The 20,596-nt window shown below is 40.2% G+C and overlaps 1 protein-coding gene across 2 annotated transcripts in view; it reads left to right on the plus strand.

Annotated features, from left to right (window-relative positions):
* The window catches only part of F5 (coagulation factor V), a 77,630-nt gene extending 58,191 nt beyond the window's left edge, over positions 1-19,439 (plus strand). The window contains exons 14-26 of one of the 2 annotated variants that reach the window (XM_081299052.1): positions 364-538; positions 3,003-3,239; positions 4,251-4,458; positions 6,963-7,142; positions 9,171-9,287; positions 10,085-10,156; positions 10,841-10,944; positions 11,348-11,503; positions 13,487-13,631; positions 16,035-16,186; positions 17,407-17,589; positions 17,705-17,803; positions 18,962-19,079. In XM_081299052.1, the coding sequence (XP_081155178.1) occupies positions 364-538; positions 3,003-3,239; positions 4,251-4,458; positions 6,963-7,142; positions 9,171-9,287; positions 10,085-10,156; positions 10,841-10,944; positions 11,348-11,503; positions 13,487-13,631; positions 16,035-16,186; positions 17,407-17,589; positions 17,705-17,764 (1,789 nt within the window). In that variant the 3' untranslated portion in view covers positions 17,765-17,803; positions 18,962-19,079. Of the gene's footprint in view, positions 1-363; positions 539-3,002; positions 3,240-4,250; positions 4,459-6,962; positions 7,143-9,170; positions 9,288-10,084; positions 10,157-10,840; positions 10,945-11,347; positions 11,504-13,486; positions 13,632-16,034; positions 16,187-17,406; positions 17,590-17,704; positions 17,804-18,961 lie in introns of both variants that reach the window. The other variant, XM_081299051.1, reaches the window with a different exon arrangement.
* The last annotated feature ends 1,157 nt before the right edge of the window (positions 19,440-20,596 follow it).

A 20,596-nucleotide genomic window follows, 5' to 3' on the forward strand; every position in this document is an offset into this window, starting at 1 on the left:
ATTATAGAAATACTATAGGAGTCTACTGTATTTACTGTAATAATACAGTAACACTGTACATATAACTTTTGGGGACTGTCATTTTTTACTCAGATTCATCCAGGTTTCTATATATAGAAACATGAGGAATTACTTGAAAGACTTGATATATTCCAAAGAATCTTAGGAAGACTTACCTAAGAAATGATATGTGAGTTGGAAGCTAGAAAATATTAAATGGCCTGCATTTTTATTTATTAATTCATCCATGAAGCATTTATTAAAGACTCTGTGCTAGATATCACATTCAGAAATAATTTCCTAAATTCTTTTTAACAGTCTTTAATCTCTTCTTTTAAATAAATACTATTGTTATCATTTCAGTGAAATGGACGATGAAGACACTGACGACATTCAAGAGGGCACCACATATAAGAAAGTAGTTTTTCGAAAGTATCTTGATAGCACTTTTACCCAACGTGACCCTCAGGGGGAGTATGAGGAGCATCTTGGCATTCTTGGTCCTGTTATTAGAGCTGAAGTAGATGATGTCATCCAAGTAAGTCAACTTTTGAGTGCTACTAAGATCATCAGAGGAATTTCCACAAGCATCAGAGGTTGTAAAGGTGAAGGTGGTGAATGAGCTATTATTGTGATTTATTCTCCAAAATTAACAAATAATCACATTTTCTTTTCAAAGACTACTTGCTAAGCCATTTGACAAACTTTAAGAAAAAAAATTTAATGCTGAAAATAGTATAATTTGGAGGATATCACATTAATTTCTTGGTTTTTTTCTTGCTTTTTATTTCTTTTTTTAAGATATACATGTCAGTAGAGTATATTTTCACATATTGTACATATGTGGAGTATGTATAACTTATTCTATTAGGATCCCATTTTTGTGGTTGTAAATGATGTGGAGTTTCAGTGATCGTGTATTCATATATGAACATAGGAAAATTATGTCTGATTCATTCTACTGTCTTTTCTATTCCCATTCCTCCTCCCTTCCCTTCATTCCCCTTTATTTAATCCAATGAACTTCTATCCCCCCCCCCATTGTGTATTAGCATCTGCATATCAGAGAAAACATTTGGCCTTTGTTTTTTTGGGATTGGCTTATTTAACTTAGTATGATAGTCTCCAGTTCTATATATTTACCAGCAAATGCTACAATTTCATTCATATTTTTATGGCTGAGTAACATTTCATTGTTACACTATAATTTCTATATATCTAAAGCTAACCTATGTGAAGCTAGCATAGCAAACATATTCAGGAACAGTTCAACTGAGTTTCACAGCTATAGCAGAGGTGGCAGAGGCAATTAATAATAATCTCATGGTGTTTTCTTAAAAGAAAATAGAGTGAAGTTAAAGAAAACCAGTAAGGGAAGTAAATATGTCTCTGAGCCTTCAGAAGGAAGCAAGTATCTTCCAGAGTATCTTCCCCATTCTGGTCATTTCTTTTAAAATCCTGTATCCAGCTACATGCCTTTAATTCTTTAATTCTTCCAACCTCTCCTGAACATTCAACCAATCAGCTGCTTCTCCAGGGCATTCCCAGTTAAACCCATTCACGCTTTGTCTATAGCACCTGCTGTCTCAGACTTGTAGCTTGGGTTCCTGTGTGTATGCCTCTCCTCGCCAGTAGCTTTTATAATGAAGTTTATCTCCCCCATCCTTCCTAACCTCTCTCAAAATAATGATGATGATGATGATGAAAAAGAAGAAGAAGAAGAAGAAGAAGAAGAAGAAGAAGAAGAAGAAGAAGAAGAAGAAAGAGCCCTGAGTCTAAAATAATCTATTTTAGATCCAGAAATATAACCTTTTTATATCTATTTAAGCATTTACCAAATTTTCAGTGACTATTTGCTCTTTTTTAAAAATGCACATCAGAGAACAGGAATATGTATTAATCAGCTTTCTGTCACTGTGAAAAAATACCTGAGAGGAACAACTTAAAAAAGAAAAGATTTATTTTGGCTCATGGTTTGAAGATGCAGTCCTGGGTTGCTTAGTTCCATTGCTTTTGGGCCTGAGGTGAGCAGAACATGGCAGGAGCTCATGGAAGAGCAGAACTGCTCGCCTTATGGCAGCTGGGAAGCAGAGAGAAGGGTTGGGGCCAGGGTCCCAATATCCTTTTCAGGGGAACACCTCAGTGACCTACTATTCTTTCTGCTGGTTCCTACCTCCTAAATACTCTACCACCTGCCAACTATGCCACAGGATACTGACCAAGCTCTCAACACACAACCTTTGGGGAACTTCAGGATCCAAACCATAGCAGAATGCAAGGATCTTAACTACTCTAGTTGTTCCATGAAGACACAGGAGGCAATACTCTTCTCTCAAGATTAGGGGGATTTTAGTCACAAGAAACTATGGAAGGAACAGGCTAAGAGATGGTGCTGGGGCACTAAGATTCCCCACGTGGTATTTAAGATCCTCCATTATCCGGTCCTACCTGGTCCTCTTTGAGCCTCATTTTCCAAAAGATCCCACCATCCGCCATGCACTTAAGCCATACTCAGATGCTTGCTGTCCCCCAAACTTGTCCTTCACCGCCCCCTCCTCACAGGCCTGTTTGTGCTCTTCTGGGAGCCTGAAATGTCTTTCTCCTCTTTCTCCCTCTGAGAAAAGGAGCACTACAGCACCTGCTGTCTCAGACTTGTGGCTTGGGTTCACATGTGTATGCCTCTCTCCGTCAGTAGTTTGAAAGCCTGTCACAAGCAAGGGCCTCATTTGCCTTCAGATCCCTAGAACTTATCTCTATCATTTCATTTGTTGATAATGTCAACACTGTGGCCTTGGGCCTGAGAATTCATGTTTTGGTGTTTCTAGGTAAACTATTTGAGTCCTATCTCATGGGATGATTGTGGAAGTAGATGAAATATTATAAATAAGTACTTCGCCATTGTAAGTGCTCTGATCTCACAACTGTCTAACTTGGCCTATCATGCTAACAATTTTTTGGTTTGGATTTTTGTTAAGCTTAAGTATATTTGTGGATTGTTCTAGGTACGTTTTAAAAACTTAGCATCCAGACCATATTCTCTTCATGCCCATGGACTCTCCTATGAAAAGTCATCAGAAGGAAAGACTTATGAAGATGACTCTCCTGAGTGGTTCAAGGAGGATGATGCTATTCAGCCAAACAGCAGCTACACATATGTGTGGCATGCTACCGAGCGGTCAGGGCCCGAGAGCCCTGGCTCCGCCTGTCGGGCCTGGGCCTACTACTCTGCAGTGAACCCGGTAGGTCCTTCCATCCAAGGCTGTCACCATCCCCAGTCTTCCAGTCTGACTCTGTTATGTGCAAGAATATTGGATTTCTGTCTTAAAAGTCTGCCTTTGCATGAGGACGTGGAAGGGTGTGTCAACCATCCACAGCTACCATAAAAGGGAGTGAGAAACATTGATTCTGTGAACAGGATGGAGGGTTATTTAAATGGCCTGCCCCCATTAGAGTGCCTGAGTCTACAGAAAAAGTGTTTATCTGCAATTTTCTAGAGCCTTTTACTGCAGTAGTGTTCTGCTCTTTATAAAAGGACTGAAAGATTGGGACTCCTTCATTTATCATTTCACAGTGTACATATAATCCCAGACAATATGTTGTACATGATAAATATATACAATTTTTTCAGATAATTTTTTAAAAAAACATTTCTTCATTTGAGGCACAGTAGGAAGAGCACAAACTTAGGTTGTGTGTGTGTGTGTGTGTGTGTGTGTGTGTGTGGTCCTGGGGTTCAAGCCCAGAACATGCTACGCACATACTCTTCCACTGAATTACATCCCTAAGTCCTAGACTTAGATTTACATTCCTACTCTATCACTGTGCAACCCTAAGAAATTACTTGACCTCTCAGTCTCAGTTTCCAAAATTAAAAATGAGATAATAGTATGTAGCACTTGATAAATATTTGTTCAATGAATGAGGTTATATTTATTATCATAGAAGACAGTTGTCAGGATTAAATGAGATCCTACAGGCCAACTATTTAATATAGTACAGATGTTCAAATTAGTACCCATTGTATTATCAACAACATTATTATCATCATTACTGGGATAAAAAATATAATCAGAGGAATGCAACAGAACTAAGTGAAAAGTCTCCAGGTTTTTTAAGCTGATGATTAATAATTTTTAAATTCAGAGACTTTAAGAAGAGATTTCCTTTTCAATATGATTATTTGCCCCCAAAAGAGTGAAGGCAATCCCAAGCACAGGTGAACTGTGCCATTTGGTATTCCTCTCTTCCAGGAAAAAGATGTCCACTCTGGCCTGATAGGTCCCCTTCTGATCTGCCGTAAAGGAACACTTCACAAGGAGAGCAACATGCCCATGGACATGAGAGAATTTGTCTTACTCTTTATGGTCTTTGATGAAAAGAAGAGCTGGTACTATGAAAAGTCCAAAGGGTCTCAAAGACGTGAATCTTCAGAAGTAAAAAACTCCCATGAGTTTCATGGTATGGTCCTCTGACTTGAATCCGATCTCTGAATTAATCACACTGGGTCATAGTGATTCCTACCCTTAGGTTTTCACAAGATTAGACATTAGATTTTCCGAGGAACCAGGAGTTACAGCAAAACTCAGCTCCTGAACACCTGGCAGGTGACAGGGCAGGTGAGGGAGTACAAAGAAGGTCTGCAAGAGCACACAGAACTGCTCCAGGTAAAGGCCAGTGCACTTCAGCCACTAGCACGCATGGCAAAGGAAGGAGCATTACTCTACAATTTCAGTCGTGACCTGGAAAAAGAGCAAGTATCTACACAGATGAGATGACCCTGTGTGTCTTTTCTAAAGAAGAATGTCCTATGTTCTTGCTCCAGCAGCTGTCAGGCAGCCACCATGCTGGGCAACCTGTGAGAAAGGAAATGAAGGGCGAGGAAACTAGACACAGGTAGCCAGAGGAGAGTGGCAAGAGAGCACGAGAAAGGGGTCACACTGGGAAAAGGACACCCAGAAACCCATTCAGGAATTTGGCCTGTATATTCCCAACTGAATTACAAACAGTTTTAGAGAAAGGCAGAATTTAGGATTTTGTGGCAGCTAAAAAAATAGATAAATGAAGGGCAGGGGCCTATAATTAGAAAATAATGAAGACTGATAAGCTCTGTTTTGAGAATTGGAGAATGGAGGTATTGGGTGTAGCTCGAGATTTCTGATCTCTGAGGACCTGTGTGGGAAGTGGATCACTCAGGGTAACAAGCAAGTTGCTATTGCTTAAGGAAACAAACAAAATCCATTATATGCAACACTTCCAGCCATCCAGCAAGACTGGTGGGTCTCTCCTCCCTCTTCTGCCATTCATGTGTTCAAGCTACCCTTCTTTTATCTTTTCTTGTTTTTAACCTTTCTTCTGTTTCTAGGAGAAATTTAATGATATCGCCCATAAACATACTTTGAGGTAGAGACAGACAAGTAGTATGATTTACTATCTGCTCTGAAGTCCCACTGGTTAAGGATGAACTCTACTGATCATAAAAAGTTCAAATATTAAAAAGACCCAATTAATTAGAGTGGAGCGAGAGACAACCAACAAAACAGACTGAGAGCAGAGCTTTCTTTCCCTTCTCTTCCACCAGCTGTAGCCCCCCAGCCCACTGTGCTTGGTCTCAGGAACAGGAAGCACACTTTAGAAAACCATGGTCTCTAGAAAGGCACAGCCTGCAGAATCAGACAGGGTGGTTCTTGGCTATGCCCTTGACTCACTAATTGCCCTGGAGAAACTGTTTCTTGATTTCATCTAAGAAAGTCTCAAAAGCATCTGGAATAGCTTTAGTCCCAAGTGTGTTGCAGCAGTCTGAGTCTCTGTAATGTGGTATTCCCCATGCTGTGTCACCAAGGTATTTTATAGACAGACCGCTCGAGTCCCAAGCCCCTAGCTCAGTGCCTTCCTCTGAAGAATGTGCTCAGTAAATATGTGAACTGGTGACTAATGAGTGGATTCATTCAGCTCTATTTAGTATTTAATGAGTACCCATCGTGTCAGGTCTTCACTTCTGTTTCCTGATGGACAGGTTTGAAGTGCCCCTTAATCATCCCTCGAGATGCCTTTCACTCTCGTGAGCTCTATTTCTTAAACAGGAGTTAAGATGAGGGGTAAGAGGTGGTGTTCTAAGGAAGTCCACAGCTGTCCCCTTACCTGATGTGATTTTAAGGATGCCAAAAGGATCTCAACTCCTCCCACTCTAAAAATTCCCTTACTTGGCTCCAAGGAATTCCACAGCAATTCCTTTAATATAAGAGAAACTTTCCCTCTCTGTGTTCCACTTAAATGCTTGGTAGCACTAAGTTTTATCATTAAAATGTTGTGTTGTATTTGTAAGATGATCAAGTTTAGCAGGTGATTTTAAAACAAACAGACAAACAAACACATTTCACGAAAGGGAGAGTGAATACAGCTGGAGAACCCTAGACACCCAAGCTGAGAAGAGGGCAGAGGAGCCACCACATCAAACAGAAAATAAACACAAATGGCCATGGGTGGTGGGAACACTGAAGCTAAACTCCAACTTCCAGATTTATACTGGAACTCTCTGACTTCAGGAGGCCTCAGGGTGACAAGCTGCATGTCCCCTTACTCTCACCTCAGATTTGCATTATCTGTCCAGATTCATCTCCATTTGTTTGTGGCAAAGGGACATTTACACTATTAATGTGAAGGATAGATGAGTAAAGCAGAGAGGGAGAGGCACACTGCAGGGAAGAGTGGGGAACCTTGGAATAGGAGCTCACTGCACTCCTGGAGGCTGGTGCACAGGACAGGAGAAGGACTTGGAGGTTCTGGTTCTGTTTCAACCTCTCACTGGTCTTAGGACACACAGGAGGGCCCTCTCTACGCCTGTGTGGGGCTAGAAATGTGGAGAAATGAGGAGGATGAGCAGTGGTATGTTGCCTCACATTTCATTATCAACCTCCTCCTGGAGCATACAAGTTTCAATTGATTGCAACTCTCTGTCGTTTCAGCCATCAATGGGATGATCTACAACTTGCCTGGTCTGAGAATGTATGAGCAAGAGTGGGTGAGGTTGCACCTGCTGAACATGGGCAGTTCCCAAGACATTCACGTGGTTCACTTTCACGGCCAGACCTTGCTGGAACATGGCACTCAGAAGCACCAGTTAGGGGTCTGGCCCCTTCTGCCTGGTAAAGATCTGGGCAATGGAAGAGGTCCCTGCTAAGAAGTAGCTGGACAGGACAACCTTAGCATCCATAACTCCCCCTCCTTCTCTCCCTGTGCATCTACTACCTAAGGGGTCAGAACACAGGGTTCTGCCATAGATCCGAGGCAAAGCCACATACCAAACTGTTTACAGTGTATAAAAAAGCTAGTGTATGACGTGTGCAGCCCACATAGGCTAAACGTGTGACCCAATGTGGTTCAGCAGAGACGTTGTGTTTCTCCTGAGCTGCTGTCTGTTGAGCAGATCAGGGCTCCAGCCAATGACAATATGAACACTAGAGGGCTGGGGCAGATGAAGCTCATTCTGTTGGGAGGGAGATTAGAAACTTATTAAGGCTCTGGATTCTTGAATTCTACTCCTGGCTCTATCCCCTAATAGTTTTGGGTCCAGGAATCATAATCTTGTATGTACATTTTTGGAGATAAAAGTTTTGTTTGTTTGTTAGTTAATGATTATAAAAGCTAAACCAAAACAAAGGTATTTATAGCTTTTCATATGTTGAATAATGAGAAAATGTAGATTTAAGCAAACCACAGTTTATCAGAGAAGACTTACCAATGAGTTGTTTGTAGGTATACCTGTTCAGATAGCAGATGTGTGAGCAGAACCAGTGCTGGGTGCCACTGATTCTCAAATGTCAGCAGGCATAGTAAAGACCTAGGAAGCTGGTTAAAATGCAGACAATAAAAAACAGAGGTTCTGTTCTCAGCGGCTTTGATCTTGGGTAGAATTCCCAAGCAGCCTCCCCTCCACAGAGCTGTCTGAGGAGCTAGTGAAAAGCTGTCCCTTGGCTAGCCCTTGGGTGAGGATACCATTATGTGACTGCTTCAGATGCAGGCCCACAAATCCACACCGGCCTGGATTGGTGGGTGGAGGGGAGGAGGGGGTTCTTGTTTGTTTGTCATGCTCCATGACTGGCCAATAAATCTAGAAGGACCCACTCTATCAGGATCAGAAACAAAAGGGACTGGGTCAAACTTACTGTTTCTTCTGTTTTGTTTTGGCTACCAGGGATTGAACTCAGGGGCACTTGACCACTGAGCAACATCCCCAGCCCTATTTTGTATTTCATTTAGAGACAGGGTCTCACTGAGTTGCCTAGAGCCTCACTTTTGCTGAGGCTGGCTTTGAACTCACGATCCTCCTGCCTCAGTGTCTGAGTTGCTAGGATTATAGGCGGGCGCCACTGCGCCCAGCTTACTGCTTCTGTTTTCACCAAGTATTAGCACATCAGCTGTACTTCCCAAGATTCTGAACAAGGATTGAGCAGCCAGCGTGGGCTGGGTTATCTAAACCTCCAAACTTGAATATCTGATTGGAGGCAGGAGAACTGGAGATCCCAGTTCAGTGTGTTTGAGGGGGATGACCACTGGCTACTAATTTTCACTTATAATCTGGGCACTGGCCACAAATCATATTCAACAGAATTTATGTACAATGTTAACTGGCAAAGGGTGATATTAAGTATCAGAATGAATAATCAGAGGTTGTATAAACCTCATTCTTTCAGTGCTTTTCTGAAATAATTTTTGTAAATATCCAAATATATAAGCTTCTAAGAAAATTTGAAAATTATAAGGAAAGGGTGTTTGTTTTTATTTTCTTATTTTAAAAACAAAAAAGAGATGAAAAAGGAAGGAAAGGAACAATATTTTTGAGGCCTGATGATGAGTCACTCATGGTCACCTTGATACTTGGGACTATGAAACTTGGTTGTCCATGGATGACCTGTAACATCACATTAGATAAGTGAAAGTTGCTTTCTAGTGTGGTGTAATTCATTTTTAGTAATTTGTATGTGTGTTGTTGTTTTGTAGTTGTTTTGATTCTGTCAGTTGCAACTTGCTTGCCTAGAGAAATGGATAACTCTCAAATTCTGTGCTTCAGCCTCTGTGATGTGGGGGTTTTAGGACCCCTGGAAAGCTGTCAATCACAATATTAACTTGTTCATCTTTGGGTGTATAATTTTGCCCTTACTTCTCTATCTGAGGTACATTTAAAACTCTTGAAATGAAAGCATCAAAACCTGGCTGGTGGCTTCTGGACACAGAAGTTGGAGAAAACCAGCGAGCTGGCATGCAAACGCCTTTTCTCATCATAGACAAAGGTACAACCCAGAGCCACATCTTGTTCATTAGCAGGAGAGCGCCTGCTACTAGAATACTGCTAACTTTTAGACTGCAAATGTTTGATCCTGATAACCCTCATGTGACAAAGGAGTATTTTGTAGCCGGAGGTGCTTTTGTTCTGGGCCAAGGTCTGATGGCACTGAAAACATGCCAAATGGTTCAGAACAAAGGCAGTCCTCTGAATTAGGGAATTATCCCTCCTCCTAATCTTTCCACCAGAAAAAATATATAAGAGATTCTCCAGGTTCCTAAAACAGAGTGGGGAAAAGGTAACAGGAATTACAAAATGATAGTCACTGAACTTGGCATGTCAGTATTCAAGAGACTCAGTTTCCATCTGCCACCCTTCAAGCCTTCACTGACAGCTCCTGCTGAGCACCACTGTGCCATATGCAGGCCACTCCCTGGCTGGCAATCTCCTCCCTGATGGTGTGTGGATAATCTGTAACTTCCAGGTCAACTTTTAAGAACACAGTCTCACGAAGAATAGTACTTAAGAGTTGTAAATAGCTTACTTTAAGAGCCAAGCAGGTAGAAATGGGTTTAAAAGCCAGCTGCATTTCAGGATTTCAGTTCTTTTCCTCTGGGGTGGCACTATTAAAATTAAAGCACCAGTCTTGCTAGTGCACTTTCTATTTTAAAATGAAATATATTTAAGTCCATGCCATACAAAGTAGGCAGAAATAGTTACCGACCCATCATAATATCTAGCCAAGGATCTTTTACTTTGTTGTATTTTCTAAGCAAAAATGAATCATTGTTTGGTTTTTCATAGAATGTAAGATGCCAATGGGACTAAGCACTGGTGTCATATCTGATTCACAGATCAAGGCTTCTGAGTATCTGAGTAAGTATTAACATTCATAGCCTGTGAATGGCAACCCTATAATTGTGCAGTGTACACCCTGTGGAATCATACATGACCACACTGTCCACGTGTCAGTTCTCCTTTCCAGGCTTTTTTCTACCACAACATAATGAGACAGCTCCGTTTGGGGTGCTCATCGGGTAGTGGAAGGTACACGAGGACAGGTGCTAAAGGCCTGTTAGTTATAGTCCCCATTAATAAGGCCCCTTGCCTATGCCAAGCATTCATCGATTTAAGAAGCTTTACTGATCATCCACTCGGTCAGGGACATCTAAATTTCCTCAGGCGGCCTGAAATCCTTCCAAGATTGAGGCCTTGATCAAGAAGACGATGAGGCTCCCGTATGGGTCCCTCCCTTATTTTCCTGGTGTAGGGGCAGTCTACAGCAGCTATGCCAACAGAACAGAGAAAATACAAGCCTCACCTGTGTGAAGGAAAGGGTGGATGGTGATGGATGGCTGAGCAAACACAGGCTGAAACAAGATTTCATCACTGGGGTCTGGCTCGGTACCAGGACCCTGTCAACTGCTTGCTCTCCTAAAGGGAGCAGGTCCTGCAAGGCTCTGGTTTTCCACTGGATTTAACTCACTTAAGAAACTGCTAGTTATTGTTTTTTTTTCCCCAAAAATCCAGAATAAGCTTTTTTCCTTCTTTTGAATTTAGGTTATTGGGAGCCCAAATTAGCAAGATTAAACAATGTTGGATCATATAATGCTTGGAGTGTAGAAAAAATTGCAACAGAATTTGCCTCTAAGCCTTGGATCCAGGTAAGTCTCATTAACCTGATAATGTTTACTGCTATCATAAAAAAATGACTGTGATATAATAATTCTCTTTGTTATTCTTTCAATGTTATAGAGGAAATAGCAACTAACAAATTATTTTCAATACTTTACATCTTCAAAATCAACCACCTAAGAATGGTTCTAATAATATCCCATTTTATAGGTGAAAAACTAAGACAGAGATTAAAAACTAACTTTCCAAAGTGTCACACAAATAGGTAGTGGTGTAAGCTGGGTTCAAGTCCAGGCACCATGTGCTCACATATGGATTGCATCTAGCCATTTTATGAATTTGCTGAGACCGTAAGAAGGTCGGCTCTGAAGAGAATTGACTGCACCATGTGCAGGACAAGGCCTTCTGCTCACAGGTGTTCCTACACTGCAGGTGGACATGCAAAAGGAAGTCGTAGTCACAGGCATCCAGACCCAAGGAGCCAAACACTACCTCAAGTCCTGCTACACTACTGAGTTCCAGGTGGCTTACAGTTCCGACCAAACCAACTGGCAGATCTTCAAAGGGAACAGCACCAAGAATGTGATGGTTTGTATACACGTTTCTGTCTGAATCTCAAGACTCACCCCATGGTTACTAGGACTGTGCCCTTTTTAAATAACCTTTGTGGATGCTAGAAATGTGAATGGCTTTCTAAGAGTTCTATGGAGGAATGTGGGGACATGATAGGTCTATAAGGATAAGCAGAGCTGCTGAAAATCCAAAACCCCACAAAATTTGAAAAAAAAATCCCTTTATCATCAAATAAAGCACCTAGATGTATCAGATTAGCAGACAATGTACAGCAGTGTGGAATGTCTGGTCTCATTCTTCAAGACCCTCATGCTAGAAATTGGCCACCAAGAGTTCTGATTTTATTTTGTTCTTCATTTCAATGTGCCTGAAGCAAACAGCAGGGTTATGCCAAGGATGCTCTGAGGTAGCAGGACTTTCAAGGGCACTTGGGGCCATGCCTGAGGCATGACTATCCCCAGCTGGGCACAGAGCCCTGGCTCCTGCCCCCTGCCCTCAATGACTCCTCAGAGGAAGTGACCTGAGTGCAAGGACACCAGTAACCTGTCTGCCATTATGACACCTGTGATCTTGAATCTGCTCCATTTTATATCCTGTGTAAATCATCTACTATTTACTATTTTTCTACATTATCATTTAGCTATTTCTAATGGCTAAATTAGTTGTCATATGACAGATTAAACCATGAAAATCTTAAGTTATGGTTCTTATTAACCCACATTGGGAGGAAAACACAGACTGCAGTGGAGTCTGTAACTTAAGGATTTCCGCATTTATACTCATGAGGGATATCACTGTAAAGTTGTTTTTTTTTTACTGCCTATTTTTGATATCACAGTAATACCAAACTCATAGAAGAAACTGGTGAGCATGTGAAGAGATTTCTACACATTTGTCTTAATTTTATAAACATTTGGTAAAAATTTCCAGCAAAACCATCTGGGTCTGGGGATTTCATTTGGAGTTTTAAAATTATAAATCCAATTTCATTAATGGTTATGGTGATATTCAAATGATCTAGTTCATATTAGGTGTGTTGTGATACTTTGTTTTTAATAAATTGGCTCACTTCCTCCAGGTCCTGAGCCGCGTGTAGCGGTGTTTGTAGGATAGGTGCCTTTCTAAGTCAGAGGGTCTGTACTGACAGTGCCTGTTTTCATCTCCTCAGTCTCACAACCCTAAGTTTATGGCTTCCCATTCAGCCTTGGCTATTGTGGGTGGGGAAGGGGCCACTGTTTTTTTTGTGGTGTTTGGCTTCTATAAAACAGTTATTGTCTAAAACTTTTTGCCAGGCTGCCTCTTCCTGGTACTTTGACTACAGAAAGCAGGATTTTGTTGGGTAATTTTTTGTCTGTACTCAAGGGTGTCTCCACTTTACCAACTTCTTCATCTCCAGACTGGGATATATGAGGCAAAGAGGAGACTCAAGGAGCCCACTCCATGTTGTTCCTTGGGCCCTGAGAACCCTGGTCAGTCTGTTCTTTTTTCTCCACCTTTCAGAGTCTTCTTATGTTTCTTTTATGTACAATGTCCCGGGGTTTTAGTTGTATGTAGCAGAGGAAACAAGGCAAAGTACAAATCTATTCCATCTTCCTGAAGTGAAAGTCAATTTTTACTATTATTATTACTATCATCATCATCATCATCATCATTATTGGTTCTGAAGATTTAACCCAGATGTGCTTTAGCACTGAGCTACATCCCCAGCCTTTTTTTTGTTTTTTATTTTGAGACAGAGTCTCACTAAGTTGTTTAAGGCCTCACTAAGTTGCTAAAGCTGGCTTTGAACTTGTGATCCTCCTACCTCAGCCTCTGAAGTCACTAGGATTACAGGTGTGTGCCACCACACCCAGCAGAAGTCAATTATATTTTAAGATCAAATTGATTCAAATAACTCAGACCCATGAAACTTAATATTATAATACTAAGTTAGATCAAAATATTATTATAAAATTACTGAGAATTGTTACATGACTGATCTTTCCTTTGTTCTTCTAGTATTTTGATGGCAATTCAGATGCCTCTACAATAAAAGAGAACAAGTTTGATCCACCTATTGTGGCTAGATATATAAGGATCTCTCCAACAAGATCCTATAACAGACCTACCCTTCGACTGGAGCTGCAAGGTTGTGAGGTCAATGGTAAGGCACAACCATGCATTATCTTCTCACTGAATCTCTAGGGCTCAATATTGGGGGTTGTGCCTCCAATTCTAAGTAGAATTCTTAGATCTCTTCCATGAATTAGGCTTCCAGAAAAATCTCCATGATCAGAGACTCCTCTCAGGTAAACTCTTAGTGACCCACCATGGTAGGGTCCTAGGTTGAAATTAGCTCCATCAATCCATTATCATCAAGAAATACTTGAGATTCAAAGTTTGACTCTTCCAAAGTCTTCCTGGCTACACAGACTTTTATGTAATGAAAGTATCTGACCATGTTTCTAAGGTATCTTTCTGTTCAATGAATGTTTTGAAATCTGTTTTCCAACTTCATAATCACATTCTATATTCTCTTTTGTACCTGTGTAGGTACTCAAGTCTTTTCTTTGTAAGCTGCTGTCTTTTAGGGGATGTAAAAAGACCAATGGTATTTAAAAAAAAATCTAGATAATCACAAATAGTCATAATAAAATTCTACTTCAGCTAGCAAGGATGCTTAGAGTTTTATCAACTATTCTCTGACTTAAAGCAGTGCTGTCCAGCATTTTCCACTTCGAAGCACATAAAGAAAATAATATCATCTTCCTAACAATCTGAGCTAAACCAATAAAGCAACTGGCCCAGACTTGGCTAATCCTGACCCCACCCCAGCTGGCCCCCCAGGACTGGGGTGGAGGTGTCAGAACATAGGCACATGGGAAACTCACTGGGTCACTCCTGGTGGAAATTACAGCACACTCCCTAGGGACAGGTAAGGAGTGGGGACTCTTGGTGGAGAAAGCCGCTGAACCTTGGAATCACTTTCTTATCAAAGCAGATAATGGAGCAGTATACACTTGATACTCATGAGGGATATGGATGTGGATACTTTGCCAGTGTCCAAATAGCCCAGGATGCAACACCTCCATATAAAATACAACTTTTGTGCAGACAGGATTACTCCTTAAAACAGTTCTGTAAATCACTAGGGCTTTTTCTTTCCATTTGGTAAATGGTATAAATTGTAGATTTGTTCAGATTATACAGTCAAATTACCCTTTGACGTTCAATTCTGTTAATTTATTTAAGACATCTCTTTTCTATGTAAGAAACATTACTTTGTTCTTACTTCACTTTCTTGTGTATAATTAGCATCGCAGTAGCCGTTCCTTTTACGATTTTTGTCACCCACCCCCAACTATCGATACATACCCCCCCAACACACATACACAGAAAGCAAGGTATCACTTTAAAATATGAGTGCATGTTGTACTAGCAAGAACAAAGCATCCCAGGGTGGGCAATCAGTGAGGTTCACTCACTAGCTATGCTCCTTACACAGCCTGGCACCTGGGAAGTTCAAGTTACACTTTGGCAAAATTCCAAAGGATGCATAAAATGAGTCACACTCAAAGAGTTGATAGGAAAATACTAAATGGTCACTACCAAGGATTTGTTGTACTCTCTTTGTAGCGTTTGTTAGGAGAACCAGAGTGTTTTCTACATACAGCCATGCATTGCTTAACAACAGGGATATGTTCTGAGAAATCCACCATGAGGCAGTTTTGTCTCTGTTAAAACCTCAAAGAGCATCCTTCCACAAACCTAGATGGTACAAGCCAATCACTTGATGCCATTTTGATTGCATCATGAGAAGCAGAAAAAAGATGTGTGCAGCTGCTGCCAGCACAACATGACATATTCTTTACAGTAAGCTATTTTTATTACATAGAAGGAGTACATTCTAAATAATGGTAAAAAGTGAGTACGCAAGCCAGTAAATGTCACTATTATCAAATATCATGTACTGTTCACAATTGTATACACTGTACTCTTACACAATCAGCAGAACAGTCATTTATTTTGCCAGCATAACCACAAATACATGGATTACATGCTGTGTCATGACACTGAGGGCTATGACCTCACCAAGCAACAGAAATTTTTCAGCTACATTATAACCTAATGGGACCTTCTGCACACATAATTGGCCATTAACTAAAAGGTCATTGTACAGCACATACAACACAGGGATAGTGCAGAGTACTGTCTGCCTCAAAGCAAAGACTGAAATTTCAGTCTCAATGAAGGAAGCAAGGGAATTTAAATATTTAGAACATGGTGTTTGGCGTCACAGTGAGTTTAAACTCAGTTTCTAATTCTTTTGGCTGTGTTATGTTAGGCAAGTTACTGTTCTTGCTGTATTTTTGTAAAATGGAGATATTATGAACATTAAATAATACACTTAAAGCCCAAGAGCAATGTTTAGCACAGATTCAATTTCAGTGTTGCGATCAATGTTTTTATTGTCACTTGGTTTAGATGCTATTTCTTCTGCAGCATAAAACGCCATGCAGGGGATATTGGTGCTATATAATTCATCATGTTCCTTTTCTCTTGACAGGATGCTCCACACCTCTGGGTATGGAAAATGGAAAGATAGAAAACAAGCAAATCACTGCTTCCTCGTTTAAAAAATCTTGGTGGGGAGATTACTGGGAGCCTTCCCTAGCCCGTCTTAATGCCCAGGGCCGTGTGAATGCCTGGCAAGCCAAGGTGATGCAGACCTTTAAAATGGAGTTGTGTTCTCCCCCATACCCCAGAAGAAAACAATGGCCCCAGCACAGGGGGCAGCAGGAGTCTCCTCTCCTGTCTCTGCAGATTAAAATCCTGGGTCTGAGACTCTAGGACATCTGCTAATCACTAGCTGTAGCTCTGACTTTCGTCTCTGTGGTTTGTGCTCTAGCCTTGACTTAAACCAGGAGGGGATAACATTTTTCTGCAAAGAGCCAGACAGAAAATACTTTAGGCTTTCTGAGCCATTCATTCTATCTTATAATACTCAACTCTGCTATCATAGCTTGAAAGCAGCCACATACATCACAAAAATGCACATGCATGATAGTGGTTTCCAGTTCCTGATTTAGACAACATTATAGTAATATAAAAAATAAAGACAGCTATCACCCAAAGCTTTCCCAGATGATCCTTTAGACCTGTACATTGTAAACCTTGTTACTCCACCCTCCACCCCTTCAAAAAATTTGCTCTCTAATATAGCTTGTTCTTAGTCTTTGTGATGTAATGAAACCCAAAGATGAAATGCTAATTTTAAATTTTTAGTTCTGTCATTTTAAATCTGTAATTCTGGGACAGTTTCATTTAACCTTCTACTAGAATGAAATGGGTATATGCGTATACAGATATGTGTGTGTATGCACGCGCGCACACACACACACACACACACACACACACACACACACACATTTTGAGACACGGTCTAGCTAAGTTGCCAAGACTGGCTTTGAACTCACCATCCTCCAGCCTCAGCCTTCTAAGCAGCTAGATTACAGGCGTGTGCCACCTGGCCCATCATAGTATTTAAACAAACTCACTTAAGGAAATACTTTCAGATAATTTAAAAATTTTCTGAAGGAAAATTAATTGCATTCATTCAGCAATTATTTACAGAGCACCAACTATATTCCTCACATTGTTGTGAATACCAGGAAATGAAACTAAATAAGTCCCTACCCTCAACCAGTAAGGTTTAAAACAATTTTTGTGTAAATAATTATTGCACACTGTATAAAATACATCAATAGAAATTTATATATGTTGTGACAAAAACAAGAAGGAACAGGGAAGGCTTCTAAAAGAAATGAATCCTAAGGGTAAGACATAAAAGAAATACTCTGTGCATTTCTGAATATCTTGGTTTAAAAAAGCAAAGGCTGCAACATATTCCCTATCCATGTGTTTTTATCATCTCATAGGCTAACAACAACAAACAGTGGTTACAAATTGATCTGCTCAAAATCAAGAAGATAACTGCAATTGTAACACAGGGCTGCAAGTCTCTGTCCTCTGAAATGTTTGTGAAAAGCTACACCATCTACTACAGTGACCAGGGTGTGGAATGGAAACCTTACAGGCAGAAATCCTCCATAGTGGACAAGGTATCTTGGCAAGAGAAAGCATTCTGAAAACTAGGCCATGATTAGAAGGACAATAGCACCTCACATTTTACAAATATGCACCAACTTGTACGTCTTTATGTCTTCCAAATCCTAGTTCTACTGGTGCCTGGTGTCTGCACAGGGATCAAGCACATCACCTTTTTGCCTTGACTGAGCCACTTGTGAAATAGTGAAGACAAAATACCAGGGGATGGTATGAGGCTTACTTAGTTCTGATTGAGAAAGATGGCAAAGGCATCCAGAAAGCCTTCCACTGTGAAGTGATACCACATTAACATTGCCTTAGATATACTTGGTATTTATGACTGATTGAATGCCCAAGATTATAAAGCTTTGTATGCCATATTATTATTGAACAAACAACTATTATCCTTTCTGATGTAGAGAATAGCTTTCCTGCAAGATTAGCTGCTCTTTTACATTCTTACATCTTAATAGGTGGTTTAAAATTCTACCAGAGGCAGCACCACCGAGATGGGCCTAGTATTCCAGGAAGGGGAATTTGTCTAAAGCCAGGATAAGAAGCTACACAAGGAGAGGGACTGAGAGCTACTTAACTCTCTTCAGGTGCTCAGCACTTATCTCTGTTAATGAATTTGCACTCATTTCTCACTTTTTAAACCCCTGGTTGTCTGTTTTATTTCTCACTATATGAGGCTGTCCTCATAACAGGGTTAGTAAGCATCACTGCCATAACCAAATAGTGACTTAGCTTCTGCAGTATGTGTCAATCTTGGAGAACTTGCCAAGGATCAAAACAAAATAAAGCAAACAAACAAAAACCTTACATGACAGTTTAGTGGAGAATATAGAGAATATTCTAAAAAAGATGAACAAAAACGCATGGCCATATTTTGATTTAAATGTTAGTAATAGCTAATCATTTATTGGTGTTCACTACCTGACACTACTGGCACTTGTCATGTGAACATTTTTAAATTTTCCATGTGGTAGAATTTTATTATCCTCATTTTGCCAAGAGGAAATGGAAAATCAGAAAATATAACTAACTTCTTCAAAGTCACACAGCTACAAAGGGGCTACAAGCAGAGATGGTTTTGCAGCTACTCCCCAGCACCATGTCAGATTTATTTTTCTTCACTTGACTCAGATAATTGGTGAAATGAAATCCTTTTTTTTCTTTCAATTTTTAATTATTTTATTACTGCCTCTCTATTCCCCAGGTGAGAATCCTTAAAGGAGTCTGCCTGGCTTGGGATTTCATGACTGAGGATCATCTCTGTGAGGGCACTGTTTGATGCCCTCAGTTTCAATGAAAATAAGTTTTTTAAAACGTATATGTTTTATACTAATTATACCAATATTAAAGATTTTCTTATTTTTCTTTCAGATTTTTGAAGGAAACAGTAATATCAAAGGACATGTTAAGAATTTTTTCAATCCACCAATCATTTCCAGGTTCATCCGCATCATTCCTAAGACATGGAACCAAAGCATCGCACTTCGCCTGGAGCTCTTTGGCTGTGACATTTACTAGAGCTGATTATTTGAAAAACCAGAAGAAACTCTTTCAGACCTCCAATCATTTAGAGTGGACAGTGTGTTTTATGGCTATTTTAAATATTAACATTTTCCCATTATTTCTCTTTTTTTCTCTTCTATTAGAGAATAAAATTTTATATAAGAAATTTTTATAATGCAATTCATTGTTGCCATTCAATGATTTAGTGGCTATTATTTCTACACTCATTTGAATATAGATGGGAAAATATCATGAACCAACAAAAAAATGACATCTTTCACAATGATTAAAAATTCTATATAAAGAAATATTCATGTGGTTAATATGCTTCATTATAGCTTTTTCAAATCCCATATTCATTAATAAAAGAAAGATTACTTTATAGACCTGGAAAACTTTCATTCTTTTGTTTTGCTTTAAAAAAACCTATGATTTATGCGCAAAGGAAAAAGGATTTTTAAAAATGGTTTGTTACTCCTGATAGCAGAGTAAAAGACAATGTTGTCATGTGAAATGATAAGTATCTAAAGTGCCCTGTCTTTCCTGTATGATGATGATCTGCTCCTTCTACATGAGCAAAGAAAGAAACATGATTTTAGTGTCCAACTGAACTTGTGAATCTGTCCTGGTCTCTCTTGGGACTGGCTGCAAGAATTAATGTTCAAACAGTTGTTGAACATTGTTATGGTTTGCATGTGAGGTGTCCCCCAAAAGCTCATGTGTGAGACAATGCAAGAAGGTTCAGAGGAGAAATTATTGGGTTATGAGAGTTTTAATATGATTAGTGAATTAATCCCCTGATGGGATTAACTGAGTGATAACTGAAGGTGTGCAGGCTGTGGTTGGAGGAGGGGGCATTGGGGGCCTGACTTTGGGGTATATATTTGGTATCTGATGAGTGGAGTCTCTCTCTGCTTCCTGATGATCATGTGAGCCACTTCCTTCCACCACACACTTCCGCCTCACCTCAAGCCCTGAAGAATGGAGCCAGCTGTCTTTGGACTGAGACCTCTGAAATCATGCATCCTCAAATAAACTTTTCCCCCTCTACAATTGTTCTAGTCAGTCTTTTAGTCACACCAGCAAAAAAGCTGCCTAAAACAGACATGAAGCAAAACTAAAATAACTATGGGAGAAATAAACACGTGGCTTTGGCTTCATTCTGACTGGCGTTTTCTTCTCACAGGTTCACCTAAGGGAAGGCTTATACCTGTAACACATTATTTAAACTGCTGGCTCAAAAGCAGCTGTTCCTGCTGTAACTGGCCCTTGGCCAGAAAGGCAAGACAAAGGCTGCAGCTGGAGTTATCAGGAAGCTCAGCCGAGTCTTCTCATCCTCTCCAAGTAGTTTCAGGTCTTCTCCTCACAACATGGCTTCCACACATGTCTTCTGATGTCTCCAATAGGGTAGGTGGACTTTTTATAGGTGGTTCAGGCCCAATAAGCAGGTGTTTGAGAATTAGGAAACAGAGGCTTCCAGTATCTCGGACGGCTGGACCCAGA

This window comes from Spermophilus citellus (genome assembly GCF_964194105.1).
Source record: "Spermophilus citellus genome assembly, chromosome: 6".
Taxonomy (NCBI): Eukaryota; Metazoa; Chordata; class Mammalia; order Rodentia; family Sciuridae; genus Spermophilus; species Spermophilus citellus.